At 46.2% G+C, this 24,976-nt stretch overlaps 3 protein-coding genes across 10 annotated transcripts in view; 2 read left to right on the forward strand and 1 right to left on the reverse strand.

The window, feature by feature from the left end:
* Positions 1-15,541, forward strand: part of mboat2a (membrane bound O-acyltransferase domain containing 2a) — a 29,849-nt gene extending 14,308 nt beyond the window's left edge. Inside the window, exons 2-13 of one of the 3 annotated variants that reach the window (XM_076017876.1) lie at positions 1,940-2,085; positions 4,224-4,301; positions 9,312-9,407; positions 10,006-10,061; positions 10,532-10,586; positions 11,133-11,319; positions 11,735-11,927; positions 12,342-12,445; positions 12,561-12,625; positions 12,731-12,863; positions 13,489-13,640; positions 14,620-15,541. In XM_076017876.1, the coding sequence (XP_075873991.1) occupies positions 1,940-2,085; positions 4,224-4,301; positions 9,312-9,407; positions 10,006-10,061; positions 10,532-10,586; positions 11,133-11,319; positions 11,735-11,927; positions 12,342-12,445; positions 12,561-12,625; positions 12,731-12,863; positions 13,489-13,640; positions 14,620-14,773 (1,419 nt within the window). In that variant the 3' untranslated portion in view covers positions 14,774-15,541. Of the gene's footprint in view, positions 1-1,939; positions 2,086-4,223; positions 4,302-9,311; positions 9,408-10,005; positions 10,062-10,531; positions 10,587-11,132; positions 11,320-11,734; positions 11,928-12,341; positions 12,446-12,560; positions 12,626-12,730; positions 12,864-13,488; positions 13,641-14,619 lie in introns of those variants that run through there. The other 2 variants (XM_076017877.1, XM_076017878.1) reach the window with 2 other exon arrangements.
* rps6ka1 (ribosomal protein S6 kinase a, polypeptide 1) overlaps positions 1-24,976 on the reverse strand; it is a 377,179-nt gene that overhangs the window by 24,968 nt on the left and 327,235 nt on the right. The window lies entirely within an intron of this gene.
* kidins220a (kinase D-interacting substrate 220a) overlaps positions 17,461-24,976 on the forward strand; it is a 46,891-nt gene continuing 39,375 nt past the window's right edge. Inside the window, exons 1-3 of one of the 6 annotated variants that reach the window (XM_076017880.1) lie at positions 17,461-17,718; positions 23,352-23,510; positions 24,677-24,775. In XM_076017880.1, coding sequence (XP_075873995.1) covers positions 23,379-23,510; positions 24,677-24,775 — 231 coding nt within the window. In that variant the 5' untranslated portion in view covers positions 17,461-17,718; positions 23,352-23,378. Of the gene's footprint in view, positions 17,719-17,851; positions 17,971-18,844; positions 18,975-21,477; positions 21,624-23,351; positions 23,511-24,676; positions 24,776-24,976 lie in introns of those variants that run through there. The other 5 variants (XM_076017886.1, XM_076017884.1, XM_076017882.1 and 2 more) reach the window with 5 other exon arrangements.

A 24,976-nucleotide genomic window follows, 5' to 3' on the forward strand; every position in this document is an offset into this window, starting at 1 on the left:
AGTGTCTCAAAAACTTTGTTCCACTGCTGTATCAAGTTCGCAGCACCTTCCTTGCTCCCTGCTTCCTACAGCCGCCCACCAGCCGACATGGTCTTCTCACTGCTTGGGCAACCGGGCCCGCTGGTTCTACACGGCTCACTGTGAGCGACACAGCGACGAGGCGGCCGGTAATCAAACAGAGAGGGTTTTTTTTCCGTTGGGTGGCTCCGGCCAGTCCCACCGTTATCTGTGGTAAAGCCTCTTTTGTTGAGCCGTTTGGAGACATTAAGAGATGAAAGAGGGGCCACAAATACCCTCCGCGGCACCGGCTTTAGACTGCTGCACCGTGCGGGGTGAAATTTAAACACAGCCGTTGGTCGCATGTTTGTTTTTACAGTAAACCGCACATTCAAGCCCCTGCCAAGCCTGCAACCCCCCCCCCCCCCCCCCCCCCAGCCGTAGAGCCAGGATGAAGCACCGGTGTTTTCCAGCGTTATATTCGGGCCTGCGGGTGGCTGGAATCACTGGAAAGCAGCGGGGAGGAGTTATCTCGTCTATTGAGACACACTCATGAGCTTTTTCATTTATAGCGGCGCGGGTTTTTCAAATGGGCACAGCGGCGAGACAGAAGAGACTCCTGACCTGAGGATATTGATTGTTTGTTTTGCATGAACGACAGACATGCAAACAAAAAGGATAGGTAAGATGCCAAAGTAGACATAACCCTTACCGCTATCTCATTTACAAGTAATCATGGTGTTAGAAACAGGACCGTTAGACTACTTTGCACATAACCAATTAAAATCATAATTAAATAGGCAATACAGACTGTAAAATAAGGGAAAAATGTGGAATTCATACATTCATATCACAGCTCATGAGAAATGAGTAGTAGCTTACTATAGCTGAGTAATGCAATTTGATAAACAATGAAAGCAAAACATTATCGATATCTTAAATTCACCAGTGCATATAGCAACTCCGTGGAAAGTCAAAGCCTTAAAGTGACACGTACACTACCTTTTATACCCCTATGGATTCCAAATGAGTCCATTCAACATCTCTTTGAAATAACTTGTGTTACCACCTCGCCGTTTTCAGTTCACATCTGACATGGACAGAGCGACAAATGTAAAAAAAAAAAGAAGAAAAAACTCCATCTGAGTTCACGTCCTCTCCGAGGAGGCGGGGACTCTCCCACGAGTCCTTGGGTGCTTTTTGTCCGCACCCCTGGCCGTTTTTGGGGGGGCCGCTGCGGTCCCAGCTGCGGCCCTGGAAGCCCCTCTGGCATGTGCACAGACCAGCTGCACAGAGCCCTCCCTGGCATCGGCCTGGTCTCTCTCTCTCTCTCCCTCTCTCTCTCTCTCTCTCTCCCTCCCCCTCGGACCGGGGGAGATAATTTGGCTGGATGAGGTGATCATCTGCCTTCTGAGACATTTCCTGAGCTGAATAAACACCAAAAAGGCTTTGCTGCCAGCTCGCGTCGGCGCGTGCGCGCGCATTTCCAATTGTGCTGACGCATTTTTCCTTTGTGAAAAAAATAAATAAATTGGGTTTCTTGGAACCCATCCATCTACCCCCCGCCACCCCCTCCCACCGTACATAATGGAATAATCCTGGAAGGCTCAGGCTGTGGTGCATCTCTCCTCCGCGTTCCGTTTTTGTGACCTGAGAGTTTTTTGGGGGTTGAGCGAAATAAAAAATTGACAGGGACTAAAAATAAATTGAGGCCTTTTTAATAGAGAGGAACTGGCGTCCGATGCCGGCTTGGTCTTGTCGGGTTGGAGCAGCTGTGATGGTGCAGCAAAAAATGAATACATACGTAGTATACATGCATATCTCCTCCACACTTGAAATCTCCTTTTTCTTTAAAGAAAAATACAGATAAAAAATTATTTCACCGCTTCAGCAAGTCTCCAGAATCCAGCTGTTGACCTCTTCCTGTCGCTCTTTCGTGCAGGTCAACTTTGTGGCGGGTCAGCTGTTCGCCCTGCTGATGGCTGTGTGGTTTCGGATCTACCTCCACCCTAGTAAGGCCAGTCCCTTCATCAGACACGTCGTGGCCACTCTGCTGGGCTTCTACTTGGCCCTCTTCTGCTTTGGCTGGTGAGTCCTTCTCTCTCTCTCTCTCTCTCTCTCTCTTTGTGGCGGGCCTCTCTCGCTCTCTGTCTTTGTGGCGGGCCTCTCTCGCTCTCTCTTCTCTCTCTCTCTCTCTCTCTCTCGCTCTCTCTTCTCTCTCTCTCTCTCTCTCTTGCTCTCTCTTCTCTCTCTCTCTCTCTCTCTCGCTCTCTCTTCTCTCTCTCTCTCTTTTTCTCCTTCTCCTGCAGCTTCTCGCCTTTCCTCTCCCCTCTGTTCTCACTATTCATTTTTTAGCTTCAGTAGAAGCAACAATCAACTGCTTAAATGTCCAGATGTTGTTCTTCTTGCACCACGGTCCAGTTGCACCTGAGCCTAAATGTGCAAAGCATCAATGCTTTCGTTCTCCCTGTCATCATGCCAACCAGGTTGAAAGTGAACCAGTGACCAGACTGCTGCAGGTGACAGGGTTCAGTCCCCGCCAGCCTTGCTGCTGTGCAGCGTGGTCTGACTGTAAAGTGGAGGTCACGTGGCTCTAACTCTCATGAATCACTTGACTGTGTGTGTGTGTGTGTGTGTGTGTGTGTGTGTGTGTGTGTGTGTGTGTGTGTGTGTGTGTGTGTGTGTGTGTGTGTGTGTGTGTGTGTGTGTGTGTGTGTCACACAGGAGTGACTCCCTTTGCTCAAACACAGAACAAAGAGGCCGAAGTGAGGAAATGAAATAGTCCAGGAACTGATAAGTTGCAGCTGCCCTGCCAGTCATCAGAGTGACCAAAGGACTGTTACAACTTTATGGAAGTGAAGCAGAGAGATTTGCTAGCTTGGTTCAGCATGTTAACGGTGCCCTGCCCTCTGAAAGGAAGTTGAGTGTGATCCGCCACCAAAACATAATTAGCTAATTCGACCAGGAATCCCATTCATAAGTCACAGTGACACTGCGGGTGGGTCTTGCGGTCAAGCGCTAAAATAAATATTATGAAACATGAAAACAAGCGTGTCTGTGTTTGGTTTGATCTGGCCCGAGACTACGGTAAGCGATCCGGAATGATCCTTTTACACTAGGTGAGAGGACATGGACACGTGCCACCTCCACTTCTGACGCGACAGTGCCACCGTGAGGTCATCCTGGGGTCAGGGAGTGAACGACGCAGAATGGCAGGTGCCTCTTTCGGGATCTACTGCTTTCACTTTTGATGTAACTGGAACCGTTCATGGGAGCTGGGCCCACGTTGGCGCGGGCCGCCCGCTCATGTGTAATGCATGAGCGCATCGAGGCACCCGCGCACGCACGAAGGCAGCTCTCTACTCTGCCTCAAGGGGCGGGGGGGGGGGGGGGGGAGGGGACCTGGCCGTGGTCCCGGAGGATCTGTCTGGCAGATGCTGCAGACAGTTGAGTTATTTTCAGATATGCTCCCCACTCGTGTGCTCGTGTGTGCGTGTGTCAGGTTGCACGAGCTCGTCTCCGAATGCTTTTCAACATCGCTGCCGGACTGCGACAATTAAAGGACGCTGGTGTCGCTAAACGAGCGACGCTAACGCTCTGTGACAGTCGGACGTGCGCGTAATTTGCCAGTGAACCCTCCCAACCCTGCCCAACCCCCAACCACAGATGAGGAGAGAGCATCCCTCAGTTCTTTGGCCGGATCCATTTTTCACTAAAACAACAAGGCAGTTCTGTAAAATCAGCCCCTTGCGACATCCCAGTGCAAACACAGACCGTAAACAGAGACCTTGGGAGTCTGTCGGAGAAGTCTTTGAGGATGATTAATGCTGTGCAGCTGCTCCACTTGCGTGCGGGATGAAAACCAAAGATGTGAAAAACAGGAATAATGTGGGAGCCGCGGTCTCTTTGCTTTCTCGGATGCCATTGTATCAACTCATTGCCCTCGGTGAGATTACCTCCCCTCTCTTTTTTCGACTTGCTAAGAACAAGCCACTCTGACAGATCTTTACCTCCTTAGTCTGAAGTGCGCGTCGACATTAAACCGAAGACACTGGGCGCCGTGTTCTGTCTCAACGTGAAACTGTTTTGTTGAGAGACAATAGGAGAAAGTTCTCTCCTGCTGCGTTTAAAAAAAAAAAATCAGTTTTGCTTTTTTTTAAATTACGCAAAATAAAGACGCAAAATCCTGACTGACACCTTGTTGACCTGTCTCCCTCTCTCCGCAGGTATTCCCTCCATTTCTTGCTGCAGAGTGGTCTGTCCTACGGCGTGATGGTGTTTGCCAGCCTGGAGCACATGCACAAGTGAGTGCAAATTGAGTTCTTTTCAGAAAACTAAAACCGAGCCTCGCAGCCTCCTCCTTCAAGTCATCACAAAACAAATACAACTGTGAAGGAATATGGAAGTAGAAAAGAAAAGTGGGAGCGTGTGTGTGTGTGACTGGGGGGAGGGGGGGGAGTGGTTATATGGGGGTTGTAACATACGAACTCTTGCCCTTTCTCATGCTTCCCTTTTGTCCTGTTTTCTCGCCCCAGTCACAGTGACAATGACGATTCTGGCCCCCAGGTCGCCATCTGTGACCATGACTCATCAAAATCAACACACACAGACACACACACACACACACACACAGAAAATCATTGGCTTTGATGTTATTTTCTGTCACGATCCAAGGTTATCCGTGCAGGCAGGTGTAAACAGAAAATGTTTCCCCCCCGGGGGGTGGCACTATAAATAGACGCTAACAAAACATTTATGATGGTTGGCACTGACCTTTAAAAAGTAGGGAAAGAGACAAAAAAAAAAAAACAATGACCGTTCAACCAGAGGCGTTGGAGCAGATTCTGTTGGCTTTTAACAAGGTTTGCTCAGCATTTACTCTGGCTGGTTGAACCTTTCCTCACTTGTCGCTCGTCCAACGCTGAACTCAGCAGCGCTCTTTGCCTTTTATTTACCTTCTATTGAAGTAATAGTAGTATTAAAAGGTCTGTTTGCACGAACACACCTTCCCTGCGGAGATGAAGTTCAGCCGCATGGAGGCTGCGGGGGCGCAGGGCGCGCTGACATGCACATGCCCGTCGAGGACATTGAACCTGCCCCCGCTGCACCTTTTATACACAACAAATGTAACCAATGTCGGAGTGGCGGGCTGCGACTCGACCGCAGGGGTCGTGCTCTCCGTGACCCGCGGTCACAACACTGTGGAGGCCTCAGCTAGCTCAGGCTCTCTACCAAGTACAGCGTTGAAACGATCCATCAGTTAAAACTTTTACGTATGTGGGTTTTTTTTTTATGTTCAAGTCTGTAAAATTTGGCTTGAATTAAGAGTTTTCTATTAGTGAGCTTAACATACTGCCCATTGATACATTGATAGAAGTGTGTACTGTACGGGAAAAAAGGACAGAAACGCGAACAAAACCATTAAAAGAAGAAAGCGATACTCCCCACCCGGGCCACGCCCACATGCATTCGCACACGTTCACTCACGCCATTCACACAAGCCTGATCCCACACGTCCATTTGTGCACCGCCTCCACAACACCCATTCATCCACGCCCACGGGCAGTTGGAGTGAGGTCACGGCACGGCCACCAGGAAGAACCTTTGCCGATGTCTTTTTTTATTGTTTGCTTTTCTTTTAATATGGAAATGGCGTCTAGCTATGATAAGACGGTTGCTACAGCAGCGACATCCTTCCGGCAGACGTTCACGCCCTGGTCAGAATGCTCTCTGATAGGAGCAGATAGGGCGTTCTGTCAAAACACCCTCATGCCGCCTGCCAGCTGATTGTTGTGGAATCTGAGAAAACTGGCCGCATTCTTCCTCATCGTGCGAAGGACGGGTGGATGTGACTTCATTTTTTATTTTTTTTTTCGGAAACAAGTGCTAACTCGCAAACGACGGCCAAGTGAACCCGTCTGATCCCCCTGATTGTTTTGGGGGACGCGTTAAACCTTGAAGACGCATTCTGAACCCCCCCCCCGCAGACTGTAGCAACTGTAGCCTTCAGGAGCTCAGTGTGACAGTTTTGCGGGATTGCCAGGGTCTTTTTTTGGACGGTGAGAATAAACCCCGGCTGACTGTTGTTCAGCGGCCAGGAGTCATGTTTCGTTACGCTCCTCCTCCTCTTTGCCTCTGGATCCTCTGTTCTCGGCCCACTCTGCCGCTACCTCCGCCCCCTGCTTCCCACCGCTCCCCCGCGACGGCTCACCTGTTGCACGTGGCGAGCAGACAAGGGGGACTGTTCTAGAATGTTCCCCGCCGTCGAGCGTGAACACACAGCACTGCCTGCTGGCCGAACAACGGGGGAAGCTGTGAAATTGGACGTGGAGTCACGAATGGACGTTAAAAAAAAAAAAAAAGCAGCAGTCTTGCCGAAAAAAAATAGTGAATTCTGAATAGTGAATTCACTGTTTCAATGTTTTCTGTGTCTGTAGCTGTCCTTGTAGTTTTCCAAAAACACCCAGTTCTGGAAATTTGATCTTTGTGATGTCACAAAGGGCACGAGGATGGTGACAACACCCCTGGCTGTGTGTTTGTTCCTTGCGGCGGCCTTGGTTGTGAGTGGTTTCTGAGTTTTAGCGTTTAGCTGAACCAGGGGAGGCTGCAAACATTTCCGGGAAGCTAAACAGGTTTGTGTCAACATTGTTGCTTCCCCATGAAAGACAATGGTCTTTGGTACAATACGGGTCCGTTTGAATTAAAATACCAGCTTATATTTATGAAGGAAGCCGTCGGCTGTTTTCTCCCTGTGGAATTCTCCGTTCCTGGAGTGAAAACTCACTCCTAACTCCAGCCCGGCCTGCCGAGCACATGGGAATTTTCACGAGTTCACTATAAACGCGACGTCTGTGCCTCCGGGCCTTCGCTGTGCGTGCACGCCCCTTCGAGTGAGGCCTCGGACCGCTCAGACATTTATTTTTAGCTTCTTCTATTTATTTCACCGCTTCACGTTCAGCGTCCCGGCAACTGTACTTGCGTCCACCCACTTAAGCTCCGGGCTCCAGTCTGAGGTGCCTCGAGGACGAATAATCTCACAGAAACGCAGACTTCCGAGCTGGGAATTACACCCGGCTGATACCCACTGACACGAGCTGCCAGTTCGAGGAGTTGATGTTGATCAAATAGGGCAGTTGCAAACTCGGAAAAGGAGGTTTTCACTGCAGAAAACTGTCACAAATCGCAGAAAGCAGCGAGTTGCACATTCCAGTACAGGAAGAGATCCCAGTCCTGTATTGTGGCGCCTTAACTATTAGTTCCATCAGGTCCGCGCACACAACTTTACCGAGCTTAATTTATCTTTTTGTGCATTTAATCAACCAGAATTTCAACCTTCTGAACGTTTGAAACCTCTCATTAGACGTGGCGTTCCGCTTCGACTCCCTCTGAAGTCGGCCCGAAGGCGAGGGAGCCGTGCCCTCCTCGTGCGCGGCCTTTCATTTCCTTTTTTAATATAAGCATGTGCGGCCCGAGGCCTTTGTGCACCATTCAATGAGCGCTGCGTTTGTTGAGAGATGAAAAATGTCCGACTGACTGACTGCGGTTTTTGTGCGATGAATCCCGCCTGGTCACTGGAAAGCGAGAAGACGGCGCCTTAAAAGCCACTTCTGCTGCAAACACAGCGCCGGTGGTTTGTCCCCCCCCCCCCGGCCCGGTGTTTGGGGAGTTGTCGATCCTTTTTTCCCCATCTCCGGCAGATTAGCCGCTATCAAACGCCGCACAACCAAATATGGGATTCATTAATGGATTTATTCTGTAATGGAGATGTGAAAGCAGATTAAAGTGGCGCCAGCTTCAGGTCAGTTGGTGACGCCGCCAGACGAAATTGCCACAACGGCAACACAATATCATTGCAGCGCCGATTGTTGCTATACAAGATTGTGAGACGTTTAGTGCTGAGAAATGCTCAATTGTGTGTTTCCACTGTTTTTATTTTGTTTTGTTTTTTTTACATCGGCAAGTCTCTGCATCGTCACACCTTTGCTTCACGCCATCCAGTGGACGAAATTGGTTTTTACTCCAGGACGCAAAATTGAGTTGTACTTAAACGGGCACTATCGCTGTATCGACCTTGTTCACCCGATACATCCTGAGAAATATCAGTTTCTCGAACCCAAGTGCAGTTCACAGGGCAGCACTTCAGGAACTGACAGTCTCTGAAGCCTTCCACAAAGCAAGAAACGTGTCATCGCGTTGTGCCATCTGAAAGAGGAACTCTGCGAAACCCCCCTGATGGTTGCAATCGTGTTTTTTTTTTTTTTTCCACCGTGGCTCTAAGAGAAACACCTTTCATCCAGGGAATATGTGAGATAATTACTTGACGGCGAGCCATTTAGACAACCAAGAAAATCAACTTTCCCCGAGAGCCACAAAGTCCAAACTATTAATTCTAATTAACCATGCACATTCTAATTATTTTCCTTGCCTTCCCCTTGGGTTTTGTCATCAGCCAGTAGCAACACTGGAGAAAGCAGATCTCCCTCCAAACGTGTTTCATGCTGCTTCATCGCGCCGCCCACCCTGTTGCGTCTCAAATGCTTGCCGGTGGAAAGTGGCGGCTCTCAGAATGGAGAGGTCTCGTTGTGCGCCGTCCACATTGCTGTGCCGCCTCTCAGAGCTCACAGAGGCCTTATTGTCAGCGGCTGCAGCGGCGGCGGGATGGACGCCGGCTGGCCTTCGCCCAGAGTGACTCCTACGAACGCTCGTGTGCCGCTGCCTCTGGCCCCTGTTTCGGACTGATAGGCCGTTTTGTCTGGAAGGCTCGAACCAACACTGTTTCAAAACCTTGTTCGCCCTTTTTGCCCCGCCCTCCCAACCCTCTAACCGCCCCGCAGATCGGTCCTGCAACCACAAGGCCGCAGCCTTTCGTCCTGCGTTGAAAGATTATCTGCCGCAAAGAGGAGCCCAGAAACATGAATCCTGCATAGAAGATTGAAAATCAGAGCTTATGCATGCAAAACATTTGCTCAAAATGTCGTCAGTCAGTGCAGGGCAGCATGAGCTGATTGTCCATCTTTTAGGTCTTTGAAAGGAGAGCTGGAAAAATGTGATTTTTTTTTAATTGTGCCAGGGTTTTGTGTTTATTTTTTTGATGTCTATGATCCTTTTCTATTTTTGTGGTTTTATTGTATGTTCATCCATTCAGGAAATCTAGCATCCTTGCTAATTCCGGCGTCTTTACGCTACATCCTGCTTGGACTGTTCATTATATACTGTTATACTGTTCATATGCACTGCATATTTGCCCATAATATAATTGCACATAATCTTTTATTCACTCATTTCTAAAATTGCTTCTCTCTTCCTTTGTGCAGGTACTGCTTCGTCGTGACGCTCGGCTATCTCATACTGTGTCAGATCACTCGCGTCTACGTTTTTGACTACGGCATGTACTCTGCAGATTTCACAGGGTGAGCGAGTCCTTTCTTTTCCCGTTTTTGTTTTTATGTTTCACAGCCTAAAAAGCCCAGCGATCCCTGCTGATCCTGGCGTCGACCGCTAAACGGTGTGCGAATGGTGTTAAATAAAAAAAAAAGAAAAAAGAAAGAAAAAAAGAGGCGACGCTGAGAGTGGAGGGAGTGCTGGATGTGACTCAACCAGCCGAAGCCAAACACAAAAAAGCAAATATGCGTCTCAGCGGCCTGCCAGTGTGGAGAGCGTCGACGGGGACGGTTGCTCCTCGCGGACGCCTGACGCTCGGCGAGACTGTCAGACGGCCCCGGCAGACATCCTGCGCTCCCGGCAGGGTTGGGGGGGGGTGGCCAGTTACCTAGCAACCCCAACGCGAACCCCCACGCTGCCGCTGCGAGGGCAGCGATTTCGCTACCGTAGCCGTCGCCTCGGCTCTCCCAGCAAAATATCAGCGTAAACCGCCTCCCTCCACCAGTGTCACAGAGTTGACTTTTCTTTGCTCGTCTTGACTCTGTGCTGAATAAGAGCAGAATCTTTAAAAAGAAAAATAGCACCAATAACATCTAAACTTCTTTTTCCCTTCTGTTTTTTGATCAGGCCCATGATGGTCATCACGCAGAAGATCACCAGCCTGGCGTTTGAAATACACGACGGTGAGTCGAGCGCGAGTGGCAGACGGGACGGAAGTAATGTCGGTTTAAATTGTCTCTGTCACGTGGCCTTTCTTTCTTTTTTTTTTTTTTTTTTTTTTTTTTTTAATTCCCAACCCTGTAGTTGGTTGAGACAGTGGATTAGCGAGGCAGAAAGTGAGCACAAACAGCGTTACATAATGGGGGCAACAACGCAGCGTGCGCACACACTCGTCCTTTCATGGCAGCTTTTTCTGTCTGCATCACTAAGACGCCGCAGTTTGACACAGTTGCCGCTTTAAACACACGTATATATATATACACACACACACACACACACAAGGTTGATCAATGCACCAGCCCTCCACTTGGCCTTCTCAGAAAAGAGCACAGCCGAACTAATCAAACAGCCCCGAACAAGTGTGTCTGCTATCAAGTTCATGTGCGTCAAATTCTATTTTTACGCCACTGTTTGTTTTTCTTGCCGTTTGCAGGCATGTACAAGAAGGAAGGACAGCTGACCCCGGGTCAGAAATACCTTGCTATCAGGTATGTGACTCAGGTATGTTTTTGCTACGTCAGATGATTGTGTTCAGCCAAAAGAGCTGCAAAAAAAAAATAATGGAAAGAAATGTATCCATTTATTTAATTGCTTCACTCCGATGTGAGTTGTGCGGTGGGAATATTTTCCCTCGCATCATTTCATAGTTGCGCTGCAAATTCCTTTCACTGGCCTGTTACTATCGGCGATGCATAAATGACTTTTAAAATTGCTGCTAAGTGCACGAAAACCCGCACGGCGGAATCCAAACCGTGAGCGGCTGCAGCTGCGCTCCGCGGACCTCTCTCGCTAAGTGGCCGCGAGCGAGCGAGCGTCTCGCCTCTGAAAGTCTCACCGAGAGGAGCAATTAGCAAGCGATACGCCGGCTCCCTTTCTCCGTTTAGGGCGGAGCCAATCATTCAAGCCGAGCGCTCGGCCCCTCCCGGTTGGTCGGAGCAGACCGCGAAAAAAAAAAAAAGGTTTCTCAGTAAACAGGAAGCGTCACCGGACTCTTTTAATTTCCTCTTGTCCCCCACCCCCATCCTCCCCCATAGGCGGATGCCCAGCCTGCTGGAGTACCTGAGCTACAACTGTAACTTCATGGGCATCCTGGCGGGGCCCACCTGCTCCTACAACGACTACGTGGCGTTCATCGAAGGCACGTGCTACCAGCCTCGCCATCAGGAGAACGCCAACGGCAGGGAGAACGGGAAGTGCAAGCAGAGCGAGCCGTCGCCCAAGGTACCGCACTGTCGGGGGGGTGGGAGTAGGGCTGAGGGTGTGGGTGAGGATGGGGATGGGTGGGGCGTAGAGTGAAGGTGTAAATCCTACACAGGCGGCTGTGAAATCTCATAACCGCTGCTGTGAAACTCGTGTGGTTTCCTTTAGAGTGAAGCTGAACGTGGTCTCTGGTCGAAAGCCACGACCGCTGGTTTAATGAAGGAAATCAGAAAGTGATTTTTTTTTTTCGTTTTGTTTTATTTTGTTTTTTATGTTAAAGCATTTAATTGTAGTTGCTAAACTTTCAAGGTCTTGTGTCGACCTTCAGTCAGAGTAACAGAGGTGCGGATGATCCCTCCGCTTCCTGCTGCTGGGTGTCTCACAGACAAACACAGACAGACAATCACTCACGCCACCCCCTCCCTCCGACCCCCAGAACGACGTCATCTTCAAGCTGTGCACCTGCGGCGTGTCGCTGGCCATCTACCTGTCGCTGTGCAAGCTGCTGCCGGTGGACCGCTCCATCGACGACGACTTTGTCAGCGCCACGCCCTTTTACCTGCAGGTGGTCTACCTCTACCTGGCCATGCTGGCCCTCAGGCCAAAGTACTACTTCGTCTGGACGTTCGGTGAGTAACCCGCGGATGCTGCCGCTCTGGACCTCTACGCATGCAACTCAGAAGAAAGCATTTTAAAAGAAATGTACTCCTCAGGCTGGTAATCAAGCTACAGTGAACATTCTGTAAAACGTCTTACTCTTAGCGCGAGGTTAAGCCATCCTTAATGGTATTGAAACGCCACCAATGAAATAATGGAAGGGTGGACAAAAAGCCAGATTGACCATTTTCTTTGTTAAATGGTGCCATCTAGTGTGTACTGCGAGAACTGCAGCCGCTGCTCCCCACCCAATGCCAATTACACGCGGCGCTCAACCCCCATCTGTTTCTGTCATTACTTTAATTAAGGGTGTATTTTAAGGAAGTGGGGCCCCGCCTCCTCCGTTGTTGTGCCGCTCAAAGGCCTTTATTAAATCTCTCCTGCAGCTGATGCCATCAACAACGCAGCAGGATTTGGCTTCAACGGGTACAACAAAGACGGCTCCCCGCGCTGGGACCTCATATCCAACCTCAGAATCCTGGATATCGAGGTGCACCTTCGTTTTCCGTCCTTCCCTCCCTCAACGAAAAACCATCACTTTCACAATGACGTAAAGTTGTTTTCAGCCAAAGTCTGACCGCTTGTTCTCTGGCCTGCCTCTTTAGTTTTCAACAAGTTTTAAGAGCTTCCTCGACAACTGGAATATCCAGACATCTCTTTGGCTAAAAAGGTACAAATATTTGAAAAAGAATAAACGAAGCAAATCTGAATTGTTCAGTGCTTTACGTGACAGTAAAGACTTGAATGACCGGCATGGTGCTGATTCTGTCTGCAGGGTGTGCTACGAGCGCAGCACCATCAACCCCACCGCCGCCACCTTCCTGCTGTCAGCGCTGTGGCACGGCGTGTACCCCGGCTACTACCTGACGTTCCTCTCCGGCATTGCCGTGACCATGGCTGCGCGCTCAGTGAGTGCACACACACTGTTTCCGTCCTCACACCCAGTCGCGACACTCGGCTTCACAGATTTTTCTTGAGGGGGAAAAAAAAAAAAAAGTCACTTAAAGAATTAGAAAAAGGAAATCTGGAAGGTTGACGTGCCGCTCGTCAGCCTGTCTGGGCTCTAAAAGCTCTGCACTGCCTTCCAGCAGATTACGGGCGGGTAGTGATGAATAATAACTCGTGTTAATGTGAAACCATCGCCTGCTATCGTAAAAGGGCTCGCGTCATAATTGCTGCTAATTTACATGCGGGGGGTCAATAAACCGAACTGCCGGCACAGCAGTATTTTTTTGTCCCCCCCACCCCCCCTCGTACTTTTCTTTATGTGAGCAGCAGGAGATAACTGACCCATTTATGTCAGGGGGAGACTAACCACGGCTCCGCGGACATATTCGGACGATTAGGTACAGAAATCTAGAGTAAAGGGAACCAAATAGGCCCCGGGACAGCAGATTCACATTTCTGGGCAGTCAGTTTTAATTCTCCCTTCCAGCAGAATGGGCTTCAGTACAAGTGCAGTGAGAGGTTTACAAACAGGATTAACCTGATGGGATGCTTTTTTTTTTTTTTTTTGGTTTCTGCTCCTTTCAGGTCCGGCACAACATTCGACCGTACTTCCTCGCCTCCGACTCGCACAAGTGTGTGTACGATGTCATCACGTGGGCGTCCACTCAGATCGCCGTCAGCTACACGGTGGTGCCGTTTGTCCTACTCGCCGTGGGATCCTCCCTAAAGTTCTACAGGTATGCGCGCCAGTCCGAGTTGCGTGGTTTTTTTGGTTTGTTTTTGTTTTTTATAACCAGTGCGCAGTTGCTGTGGCCCATTTCCAAAAGGGGCTGAGTTGGCGCAGCGCTTTCTGCAGTGCAATGATTGTTATATGAAGCATGTAAATGGAGCCACTGGCCACCGGGTAGAAATTAACGCACTTCCATTAGCCCGGATCACTCTTGTCAAGCTGTAACAGCTAATGAGACAGCTTAATGAGCACAGGACTGACGAGGGGGAGAAAATGAAGGCCCAACAACGGCTGGTGCCACACACATAAACACTCACACAAAGAAAAACAACCCTAAAAATGTCGCCTGGCTGCCAAGCGGCGGATTTGAAACAGAGCCGTTAAAGCGGCAAGCATGTGGGTCAACATCAGATGGTCTGATCCGTTTGCTTTTTAAATGAATTTCTAATCATTGCAAACTAACTGTTGCCCTTCTCTAATTTACAAACAAAACCAAAAACAAACAAAAAAATCGTCACTGTTCTGTTTTGGGGTTATGGTTTTGGGCATGCTTTAACTTAACTTGGCACACCGGACGGAATATTTCTGAAATGTTTTGGATTCATCTCATGCATCCATCTGGTAGCCACCCAGTAGAACGCATTTGGAAAGTTAAGGAACGATTAGGAAGGTGACGGCGGAAATTAAATGGGATTTGTCACATTTAGTTTAAACGCCAAATGGATTCTGCCAGTGCAACAGGCAATTTTAGCTGCACTTAACAGCGGGATTGCCATTCAGTGTAATTTTTCTGGTTAATTTTAATGTGGAAAGGCTGTCCAGTTGTCATAAAACCACAGCTGAACCTCCCGTGTATTTATTAATAAAGAAGCTATTGATGAATCAAATGCACTGCAATTGGGGGTGCAGATTGATAACACCTCGCACTGGAGGTTGGCGAGACCAACCGAAACCACACTGACGATGCCACGTCTCTGCCTCCGCAGGTCCTGGTACTTCTGTTTACACATCACCTGCATCCTGACAGTGATGGTCCTCCCCGTCAAATCGAGACGCCGGCAGACCAAAGAGCAGCAGGACAAGCAGTCGGAGCACAACAGCACAGACAACAACTGCAACCAGAAGGACAAAGCCACATGAGGCTGAGGGACCGGGGTCCCCCTCGGCAGAGGAAACACTTGGGACGAACTAACTTGAGAGCTGGAGTTTGGGCGAAACAAATGAAAAGTGTTTACCTGACCAAGAACCAAAAAACAATTGGACGCTCTGAAAATCCCAACAGGCAGAAAAGTCGATGACCTGTCAACACTTTCAGTAGCAAGGATGACAGCAAACACACTTCTAACATGGGTATAAGACCAGGACGTAACAATGGCCATGGTGTATACTAATAACAATAGTGGCTTCTTTACATTAGTGGTAATGAAGACTTCCAAGCTGCCTTAAACCCTCTATGTACTTGTCTGGTGGCTGGCATGCTGCGAGAACCTAAATGCAGTTTCACCGTTTGTATTGTCAGGTTATGAGAAATACATTAGAGGCGCAGTATGTGGAGGGTTTTTGTCATTGTCTGGATACAAGCCTCTGTTGGGGAGGGGGAGGGGGGACTGAAAAAAAATTTTTGTTCATGTTAAAAGAAGCATAACTTTTATCATCAGCTGCCAATTTCAAACAGGCCTTAGGATCCTCAAAACACTGTTTGACTTATCTGTCTCTATATTTTTTTTTTTATTAAGTCTCGGTAGGAGAAGAATCCGCACTGTATGTGGTTTGTATCTAGATGTTTGTGATGACACGGTTCGATTTCTGTTCTTGATGTCGTTTCCTTCTGCGATCAATCAACTTTGCCTGAGACAAAGTCCCCCAAGTGAATTTCAGATCTCGTCTGCCTCCTACAATGGAAAATGGGGGGAGGGGAGGGGGGGGAGGGGGCACTGGAGAGATACTATAAATGGATTTCTGTCCCTCTGTATTTTTCTTTTTTTTTCATTTCTGTTGCTTTTTCTAAATCAGATACATATGTGGAAAACTTGTTGATCTACTGATTTTTTTTTTCACTCTGTTGTGGAAATTTTCCCCCCCTCCTGTGACAGTATTTTTCACACAGCAGGTTTCCCATGTTGTCTTGCCTCTGTAATACAAATTTTCCATTAAAATTATTTAAAACTATTGTAAAAAAAAAAAAAAAGTTAAATAGAGAAAATCTAGAATTGGGGAAACACTGGATCATTTACGTCACTGGTTAAGATTCATGTATTTCAGTATACATTAATATATTGTGCATTAGTAATTGTGCAAACTGTGACACAAAACCCATCCGATTGCCACCTTCACCTGAAACCTGTTTAATTTAGAACAATTTTTATTGTCAGGATCATATAGAACCTTGGATTTGATGCACAGTGAATACTTTTTTAGGGTGAAGTTTATAAAGTTTGCTCAGTTTGCAAGACACCTAATCAACTCGCTCATGTATGTGACACCATGATGTTGTACAAAGCTCAGTGACAGAACCGGTGTTGGGGTGAATGATCCTCGGCCATGTTGTGTGCGCTTGCATTACAAGAGGGGACATTTCAGGGTTCATCGCCTGTTGTTTGGATGTTTTGGTCCGGGGCTCACCTTGAAGCTTTCACCGCGTTCGCCCCCAGTGTGTGTCACTTACTGTTTGAGTTGACAGTTACACAGATTTTGTCAGAAATTTCTTAAATTTGTTGCAATTGGGGGCAACTTTGAAGACACCTTTTAAGGGAGCGACTGTTGAAAAAGTAGAAAAGAAAAATATATTTGCGTGCTGAAGTTGCAGCACGTTGAGAGACGAAAAAAAGTCATTTGAGTTCAATTGGTGCATTCATTTTTCTTTCCTCTGTAAAATAACAAAGCAGCAATGGTGAGCTGTGGGGGTATGAACCGTCTTTCTTTTCTTTTCTTTTCTTACAGGTTTTCTAACATTTGCATACTCCTGCCATAACTGTATGTGTGTGTGTATGTGTATGTACATGTGTTCATGTGATTTGTTCATGTCGATGTGGTCTCATGTGAACTACATTTGTAGCCTGGGTTCTGTGTCAATGAGTGTGGCCCATTTAAGGGCAAAGGGATTCCATTCTACAACCACGGCAATTATTGCACTGCATGGCCACCCAAACCAGCAGATCAATGCAAACTGCTCCATACGTCCAAAGTGCCAAATCCAGAATGGCGCATTTTGTTCTGTGTGTTTTTTTTTTTGTCTGTTTTTTTGTTTTTGTGTGTGTATGCGTGCGTGTATGACAGCATGCGTGCCTGCGTGTGTGTTTGCGTGCCTGCATTTGAATGTGTCCATGTAGTGCGGGTGTGTGTACGCCTGTGTAACTTAATGGTTATTTTTGTGTCAGAAGGAAATTTATTCAAAGATTTGTATAACAGTTCATTAAAATTCTGATTTATGTGGCAAAAATAAAGATAAATTATTTTTAAACACTAAAATGTCCTTTGGTGTGCTGAAGATGGAGGGGAAATTTGTTTTTTATATGTATTCGCAAAAATTTATTTTTAAACTCAAATTATTACATTTTTTGTTTATTTTTCTTAATACATCAATGAATCCCTACAATTGACTACATTTAAAAGAAGAAAAAAAAAAAAGAAGAAGAAAAGAAACGAAACAGCCACATACTGTCATGACAGGTCTTGCACCAAAGGAGCCGCTTATAAATACAATGGTTGGGTTCTACTAAGTGCATTATCAGTAATGCACACAAGGTACCATTCGATTTGAACGGAGCCTTGAATGGTATTATTGGGAGAACGTGTTAGATACGAACATGCCCCCCCCCCAAAAAAACAACAACCTTTTGGAGATTTTAAAGATGAATGCCCTCATATATCACTTAATGGCCGTAGAGAAGACATGGTGAATACTGGAGGGGAGGGATTTCTGCAGCTCTCTCATCATAGGAGGAAGTGACTTTAACTGTAGCAGGCGGCGGAGTGTAGGTTATAAACACACACATAAGCAGCAGTATGACGTGAAAGAGTGAGTTTTCCTGCCGTAACCCGGACTGAAACCGACAAATAAACGACCGAAGAGCGACCCAGGCGTGGTAAGAAGACTCCCAAGTTGTTCGCTGTACTTTCTCCTGCCTTTTATGTGACACTAAAAGTAGCCTTGCGTCACGAAAGGACCTGTAGAAGAACTAGCCGCTTAGCTTTAGCGTTAGCCGCTCGGAGTAGCGCTACCTTTTTTTTTTCTCCACCTTCTTGCCGCCGCTTCCCGGTGACAGTGGTGCGGACACACGCTCGGGCTTCCCTTAATACCTCTGGCAAAGCCCGCACTTTACAACACAGACCAGAGAGTAAATACAGCCTTACTTTTCTCCTTGGCCGCAGGTAGAATGCGTGTGTCATCCAGATGTTTACTGTTTTTTTCCCCCTTGTCGAACAGGCGCAGGGGAAGCTGAAGTGACAGCTCCTCAGCGAGGTGACATTAGTTCTATAATTTTCGATATTCGCTCGTTTTTCTCCGCTTCAAAGTGTAATAGCGTCCTAAATTTTTTTTTTTTTTTTTTTACACCAATTCCGTTAAGACGAGTTTTGTATAGTACAGAAAGAAACGCCAGCCATTTCACAAGTCTTATCAACTCACCAAACTCAATGTTTACAGAGAAAACTTACAGCATCGACGCTAAATATCATGGCCAAATACATGTATTGAGGTTTACACAAGTTAGGGCTATCACAAAAGAAAACAGTTGAAAACAAAAATTGTTTTTTAATAATTAACAAATGTTAGCCATCAATAAACCTTTCCTGGAAAATGAAGGGTTGTGAACTATTTGTGTTGAGATGAACAAACAGAAGTGGTTTGCCAGTGAATGGTTAAGATTACAGTAAGCTATTTCAAAAGTGTAATCATTATAATGACAACAACAGTACTTTCTGAATTGCTGTGGGGAGTCTGTCAGAACTCTGGCTTTACCCAGACTGGAAACAGTTTCACAGACCACACTTGTTAGCAGTTGAAAGGTTTAATAATAGGTGGAGAATTGACTTACAGGCAGTCAAGGTTGAGAGGAATGCTACTAACCACGCTAAGCTGTTATCACTCACTGCAGGTTCAAATAACACCACTTGAATCCCACTTTAATGTTCTGTATCTTTAATCTATTAACTCCAATTTCAAACATGTCTTATTTGGAGCGTTGACAAGTATGAGGAATAAAGGAAAGAAAAGCTGGCTTTAACACGGGTCATGATTTTTTTTTTTTTTTATGTCCCTAAGCTCTCCTGTTGCAGCACGGTGCTTGCCATGATGTTTATCATGGATCACGTAAATCTTTTGCTGTAAACCCTGAGGTTGGTGAGTTGATAAGATGTCTGTCTGGTGTTCATTTTTAGTACTAAACAATACCAATCTGGATGGAATTGCAGTCATTTTTTTTTACGCTATTAATTTTGAAGAAGAAAAAACTTGAACGTGAATTTCGAATATAAAACCAACAGACGCTCACTCTTCCCTGAATACCTCTGGCAAAGCATTCACTTTAGAGCACAGCCCAGAGAGTAAATACAGCCTTACTTTTCTCTTTGAGAAGATAGAACGAGTGTGTCATCCCAATGCGACATTTTTGAAGTGACAGCTCCTCGGTTTGGAGCAAACAACACTTTAAAGTTAAAAGAGAAACCAAAAACGCAGCATGTTTTTACCACTGTGTTATAACGGAGCCCTGCCTATTTATTTTTCAGTCCTAATTTTATCCCCCAGAGTGCTGTTGTGACCAAAGATTTAGTCCAAACAGGAGGTTTCCTTTATTATGTAAGTTTGTAGGCTAGCAACAAAGAATGATCCTCTATCATGCCTTTACAGAAGTGTTTGTTTGTTTTGTTTTTTTTTGGGGGGGGGTTGTTTATTTAAGACAAGCCAGCAAACCTGTCCTTTGGGAGTACATAGACTCTACCAGAAAATGTAATCATCAGCAACTTTCATGCCCACATGACGAGCCAGGAAGAGCTGAGTGGGTAAATTTAGAGCTCATATCCAGTGTTGCTTTCCAAGTTCACCTTTAAGTGCTTGTTGCAAACAGCACCGTTGACCAGGGTCATTCACGTTAGTAGCAACTGTTGGGCTTTATTTGTATTTTGTGTCTTTTAAACACCGAAAAGCATAAATACACCGTCATATAAAAAATGTAACATTTCAAAGAACTTGGTTATTGTTATTATTATTATTATTATTATTATTATTATTATTATTATTATTATTATTATTATTATTATTTGTTCTCAACTTTATTAAATGGATTGATGTGACCAAGGATTTGGTCCAAATAGGAGGTTTCCTTTATTATTTAAGTTTATCAGCTCAACTCAAAAGCGTGATCCAGCATTGTGCCTTTAAATAAGTTATTTTTTTTCCCTGGGTGGGGGAGAGGGGGACGGGGAGAGACGGGGGACGGGGGATGGTGTTTGTTTATTTAAGACAAGCCAGCAAGCCTGTTCTTTTGGAATACCAAAACCCAGTCAGAAAATTGAATCATCAGCAACTTTCATGCCCACATGACAAGCCAGGAAAAGCTGAGTGGTTAAATTTAGAGATCCTATCCAGTGTCGCTTCCCAAGTTCGCCTTTAAGTGTTTGTTGCAAACTGCATAGTTGACCAGGATTGTTCATTATGGTGTCAACTGTTGAACCCTATTCATTTTTTTTTGCCTTTAAACACCAAAACCATAAACGTGCGACCATATACAAACCATAAAATTTCAAAGACACTTCCAAACCCTATATAGGATGGCAATTCAATCATTCTCAGCTCTTACACATAGAGGCGTAAAAACATTACATTTGTTATTTTCCATTATAGTCTATTTACATGCACTTCAAATATTTTTAGAGCACACATTGGTGGATTGGTCATATATTTGTTCTCAATGATGATGAATCATTTCTTTTACCTTTTTACTATCCATCACTGAGCTGATGGAGGCTCTAATGACATAGTACACCAACGGAAAGCAAAAACAACCCATCAAACAAACAAAAAAAAAACCCTTTGTGATGTCATTCAAGTGTTTGGAAGACAAGGCACTGAGTTTTCTCTTAAAGTGGCTATGTTCACATTGTACTTTTCACCACTTGTCACTCCCCTAGTCGGAAACTGTGTGGCAGACGCAGGTCTGACGTTTGAACGAATTGAACTTGCCGGGTGAAAACAGCTCCTGGCTTTGACGAGAAAGCAAAAATGGTGGTGTGTATTGGAAAATGTCACCAGATGCCTCCAACCACACCAGGGGGATTGATGAGGCTGATATTCGACCCTGATAGGGCCTGCTGTCATTTGCTGTGACACGCGATTGGCAGCCGCGGCGTGACTGCAGCAACCGAAAGGGCGAGCCGGGCTTAACTTCAGGCGCTCGGTGAGTCTGAACTGTCACCACCGCGCCACACTGATGCAAACGCGCTTTGAATCAGAAGTGAATAATGCAATTTTTAATTTCAACATCTAATCTCTGGCGTGAACGCAGCTGGGAAAGGTTGTAATTTCAATTTAGGGTGGACTATACCTTTAACAGAGAATGAAGAAATTCAGTTTCTGCTTCTTATGTGCCTTTAAACAATGGTTAAACAAATGTTTGTAGATTTCCCCTTTCTAAAATAAGCATCCGGATTAATTTCCATTTTTTTTAAGATATATATCTTTGAAATATAAAGTTTCTTCTTCTCAGGACGGTAAGTTTTTCCTGCTACTGCTGTATCTTCTCTCGTTTTGTCTATATGGCTTCATCAGCCAGTGAAAGCACTGAATGGAAGGCTGGTCGCGTGTCTATTGTGTTGGGAGGAGATGGGCGTGGGCCGGCCCCCCTCATTTCATATTCAGCCCTGGGTGAAGGGGGGGATGATGAGCGCGAGCTAGCTTAGTGCTTGTTGATACCGTGTTGCCGGTGAGCAAGCAAAGGACAAAGATTGTTGTTGAAGAGCCACAAGGGCGCCACCAGTGCCACCCCACACCAAGGTAAAGGGAGCTTTTCTGTTCAACAGTCCAGTGTGTGTGTGAGAAACCAGAGAAAGCAGCTCAAGTGATTTGTTTAAAGGGCTTTTATTGGTGTTTTTTTTTTGTGTGTGTGTGTGTGTGTCCCTGACGTTGTTCTTAACGAGGAGTGCTTCCTCTGAGGATGAGTGGGAAGTCTTGGTCTTAGTCATCAGTAGAACGAGAACCGCGTGCATGCTCATTGATTGTTTCCAGTGTGTGGTTTACTACACCGTCCGCCCATTGTGCTGAGTGGGGGCGGCTGAGGAGGGCGTGTCAACAGGCACCTCTCGCCTTTAACCGTGAACAAAAGACTTGTCCCATTCACGCGCGCACAGCTGACAGGTGATGTCCTGAAGAAGCAGCCTGCGAGGCGCAGGGAAATCAGTGGGAATGTGTCGACTTATGGATCGACTGAACACTCTGAATTTTCATGAACTGCAAATGCCTCTGGGCCCTTTTTCTACTGTAATCCCCTGCAAGAATGTGACATTTAAGAACGCGCTGACCCCTTAAACCTTCAGCCGCTTCTCTTAGAGATTGTGGGGGGAAAAGTGAGAGTGTTGCCAGTGTGAAATGCGTTGCCATGGCAACTTGTAATAATAAAAAAATAAATAAAAATACGCATCTCAATTATGTGTGCTACTGTTGCCACAATAAGTCGGGCAATGACAGAAGAGCCCAACTTAATGAATCATTAATGAGCTTTCGATCGATTGGTTGGAGCCCGTGTACAGCGAAAACAACCACGTTTGAGCTGTCTGTCTTTGCTCCGCTTAAATTATAGATTTCTTGTCTGGCAAGCTCGGCTGTCGCAGACTGCGTTATTTTTTTTGTGGAAATCTTTCTAAGTGGTTCATTATGGATAAAATTACCGAGGCAGACGATTCCATAATTACATCACGCTGTAATTTCTTACAGTCAAAGCTTTTACAGTAAGCAGCTACATACCTATTATTCTAAAAAAAAAAAAAAAAACAAGAAAAAAGCTGTGTTTCTTTTTTTGCAAGTAGAACTTTTTTTTAAGTCTATTGTGGATCAGCGGAGTAGTAAAGGACCGAGGCTGCTTCTCCATGTAATTGGAGTGCACAGCCGAGTGCACCAATTGTCCCGTTGGCATCATTACCTCCAAGGATAAAAGATTTTGTCTTGAGTGGTGCTTAAGGACTAATGGAGTCACGTGAGAGGAGCCTTTAAATTGCCTTGAGGAGCACATGCTTGTCAGTTTAGGTTTTCAGCATGAAACTCAAGCAAGTGTCCTTTTTGAGTTCCCGGTTAACGAACTCCCAATTTGTTCCCATCAAAACAAAGATACACAAAACTATAGCTGTGGACTGTTGTGGACAGCCTTTAACAGTCAGACTTTAATATTGCAATGAGAAAGAAATCCACGTCTTTCTTTGTCCCTCGGTTCCTCTTTCAAATTCTTGTATCTAAACCATTTTAAATACAGTGCGCTCTTTGGTAATTTGTATTTCAGGATGTTTGTCAGTGAGGCGCGATGCTACCGCCTCTGTTTTTGGGGTTTAAACGGGTGAACTTGCGTCTCGTGTCTATGTTTGGACTCCACTTGTTTATTCCCCGGCTTCACATAAAAGCCTCGCCACACCCTGTGTGCTGCCGCTGCTTTCTCCCCCGTTAGCGATACTCCACATTTCCCTCAGTCGCATCCCTTCTCTCCACGTTTAACGGCCTTCATTCTCCCCCTCGTAGTGCTGCGCAGCTGGTTAGCACGCAGCCATGGATACCACCACCTCCCTGAAGATGACCTCCCTGGCTGTCCAGAGCCTGTTCAGCTACGTGGAGGAGGAGAACTTGGAGGCCATCAAAGCGCATCTGGACAAGTTCAGGGATGTGGACAGCCGCAGCGACGTGAGTGTGGCACTGCCCAGGCTGGTGGGATGGGGATTTGTAAGACAAATTATGGAGTGAAGCCAAAGCTTAGCTGAGCGTGCCTGATAATGCAGGGAGTTGCATGTTATGATTTTTCTGAAGTCCACATAGATATGTCATTCTCTTTATTTTTTTGTTTCGCTTTTTGTTGTTGTTTGTTTTCCTTAGTACAAGACTGTCGCACAAAAAAGGGAAAATTAGAAACGTTGTCAAGTAGGGATTCAAATGATCGATTAGTTGATTGACCTTATTGATCGATTAACGATTAATTGATAAGTGGCGATTTCTCCTGAGAAACTAAATTTCACAATGAAAAATGGGAAATATTGCTCTTTCCTGCCACTACACTGTTATAATCACAGTAACGACCCGTGTCGAAAATGTTCTATTCATTCCGACTAATTTACTCTAATCGATTAAATTCTTAATTGGCAATTAATCGATACTCGATTAGTTGTTAACATTCCGAGTATAAAGTGAAAAATGTTATGACCGTCTGCACCTCCCTCTCTGAAGGTTTGTTTCAGCCTAATTCCAGCCGCTGTCACTGCGAGAAAGTTATCTGCAAACACAGTGAACACATTGCTGCTGTTGTGGGTTTCATTCCGATCCAAGAGCACATTGAAAGACCTGCTCCGCTCTACTTGTTGTCTTTGTAGTAGTCATCAAGATTTCCCTTTTTTATAACCACAAAACACTGAGATACTGTATATTTAACTTATTTTTCTAGGTTTATTTTTGCACATATTAACAAGTGGGCCTTCTTGGCTGGAGAGATGCACATAGAGTTGCAAAAATCCTGTGCTCAGGAGATTCATTGAGCGCAAGTAGGATTTTTTTTTTTGGTTTTGACATTTACATGGATTTTTACTTGTAGGTCATAACCCCTTAGACGGCCCATTATTATCTCGTTGTACAGTGCAGAATCAGAAGTGTAGCCATCAAAGTGTGTCGCAGCCTGGCGTTCTGTCAATTAGCTCTCAGAGGGCTCCGGAGTAAACAGTGAAATTAATTAGATTGTCGGTGGGGCGCGGCGCGTGTCACAGTGTGTGAGTGCTCTCTCTCTCTCTCTCTCTCTCTCTCTCTCTCTCTCAAACTCTCTCTCCCTCTCCCTCTCTCTCTCTCTCTCTCGCCCCGTGTTCCAGATCGGACAGACTCCCCTGATGGTGGCAGCAGAGCAGGGCAATCTGGAGATCGTACAAGAGCTCATTAGGAGGGGCGCCAACGTCAACTTGGACGATGTTGTAAGGGCACATCCGTACACACACTCACACACGCGCTCGCACACAAAACCACCCCCCAATGCCTTCCCTTGCAGGTACACGTGTTTGTGCACTAATGCGGGCGCAGGTGCACAAACAACGCGGTCATTGTCACCACTTCTTCCACTGGGCTGGTAGGGCTTTGGCCGGATGAGTGGCCGTGATGTTCCATCCTGCTCCACC

The sequence above is a fragment of the Nelusetta ayraudi genome, unplaced genomic scaffold (assembly GCF_046127955.1).
Source record: "Nelusetta ayraudi isolate G7.1 ecotype Tasmania unplaced genomic scaffold, CSIRO-AGI_Nayr_v1 ptg000007l, whole genome shotgun sequence".
NCBI lineage: Eukaryota > Metazoa > Chordata > Actinopteri > Tetraodontiformes > Monacanthidae > Nelusetta > Nelusetta ayraudi.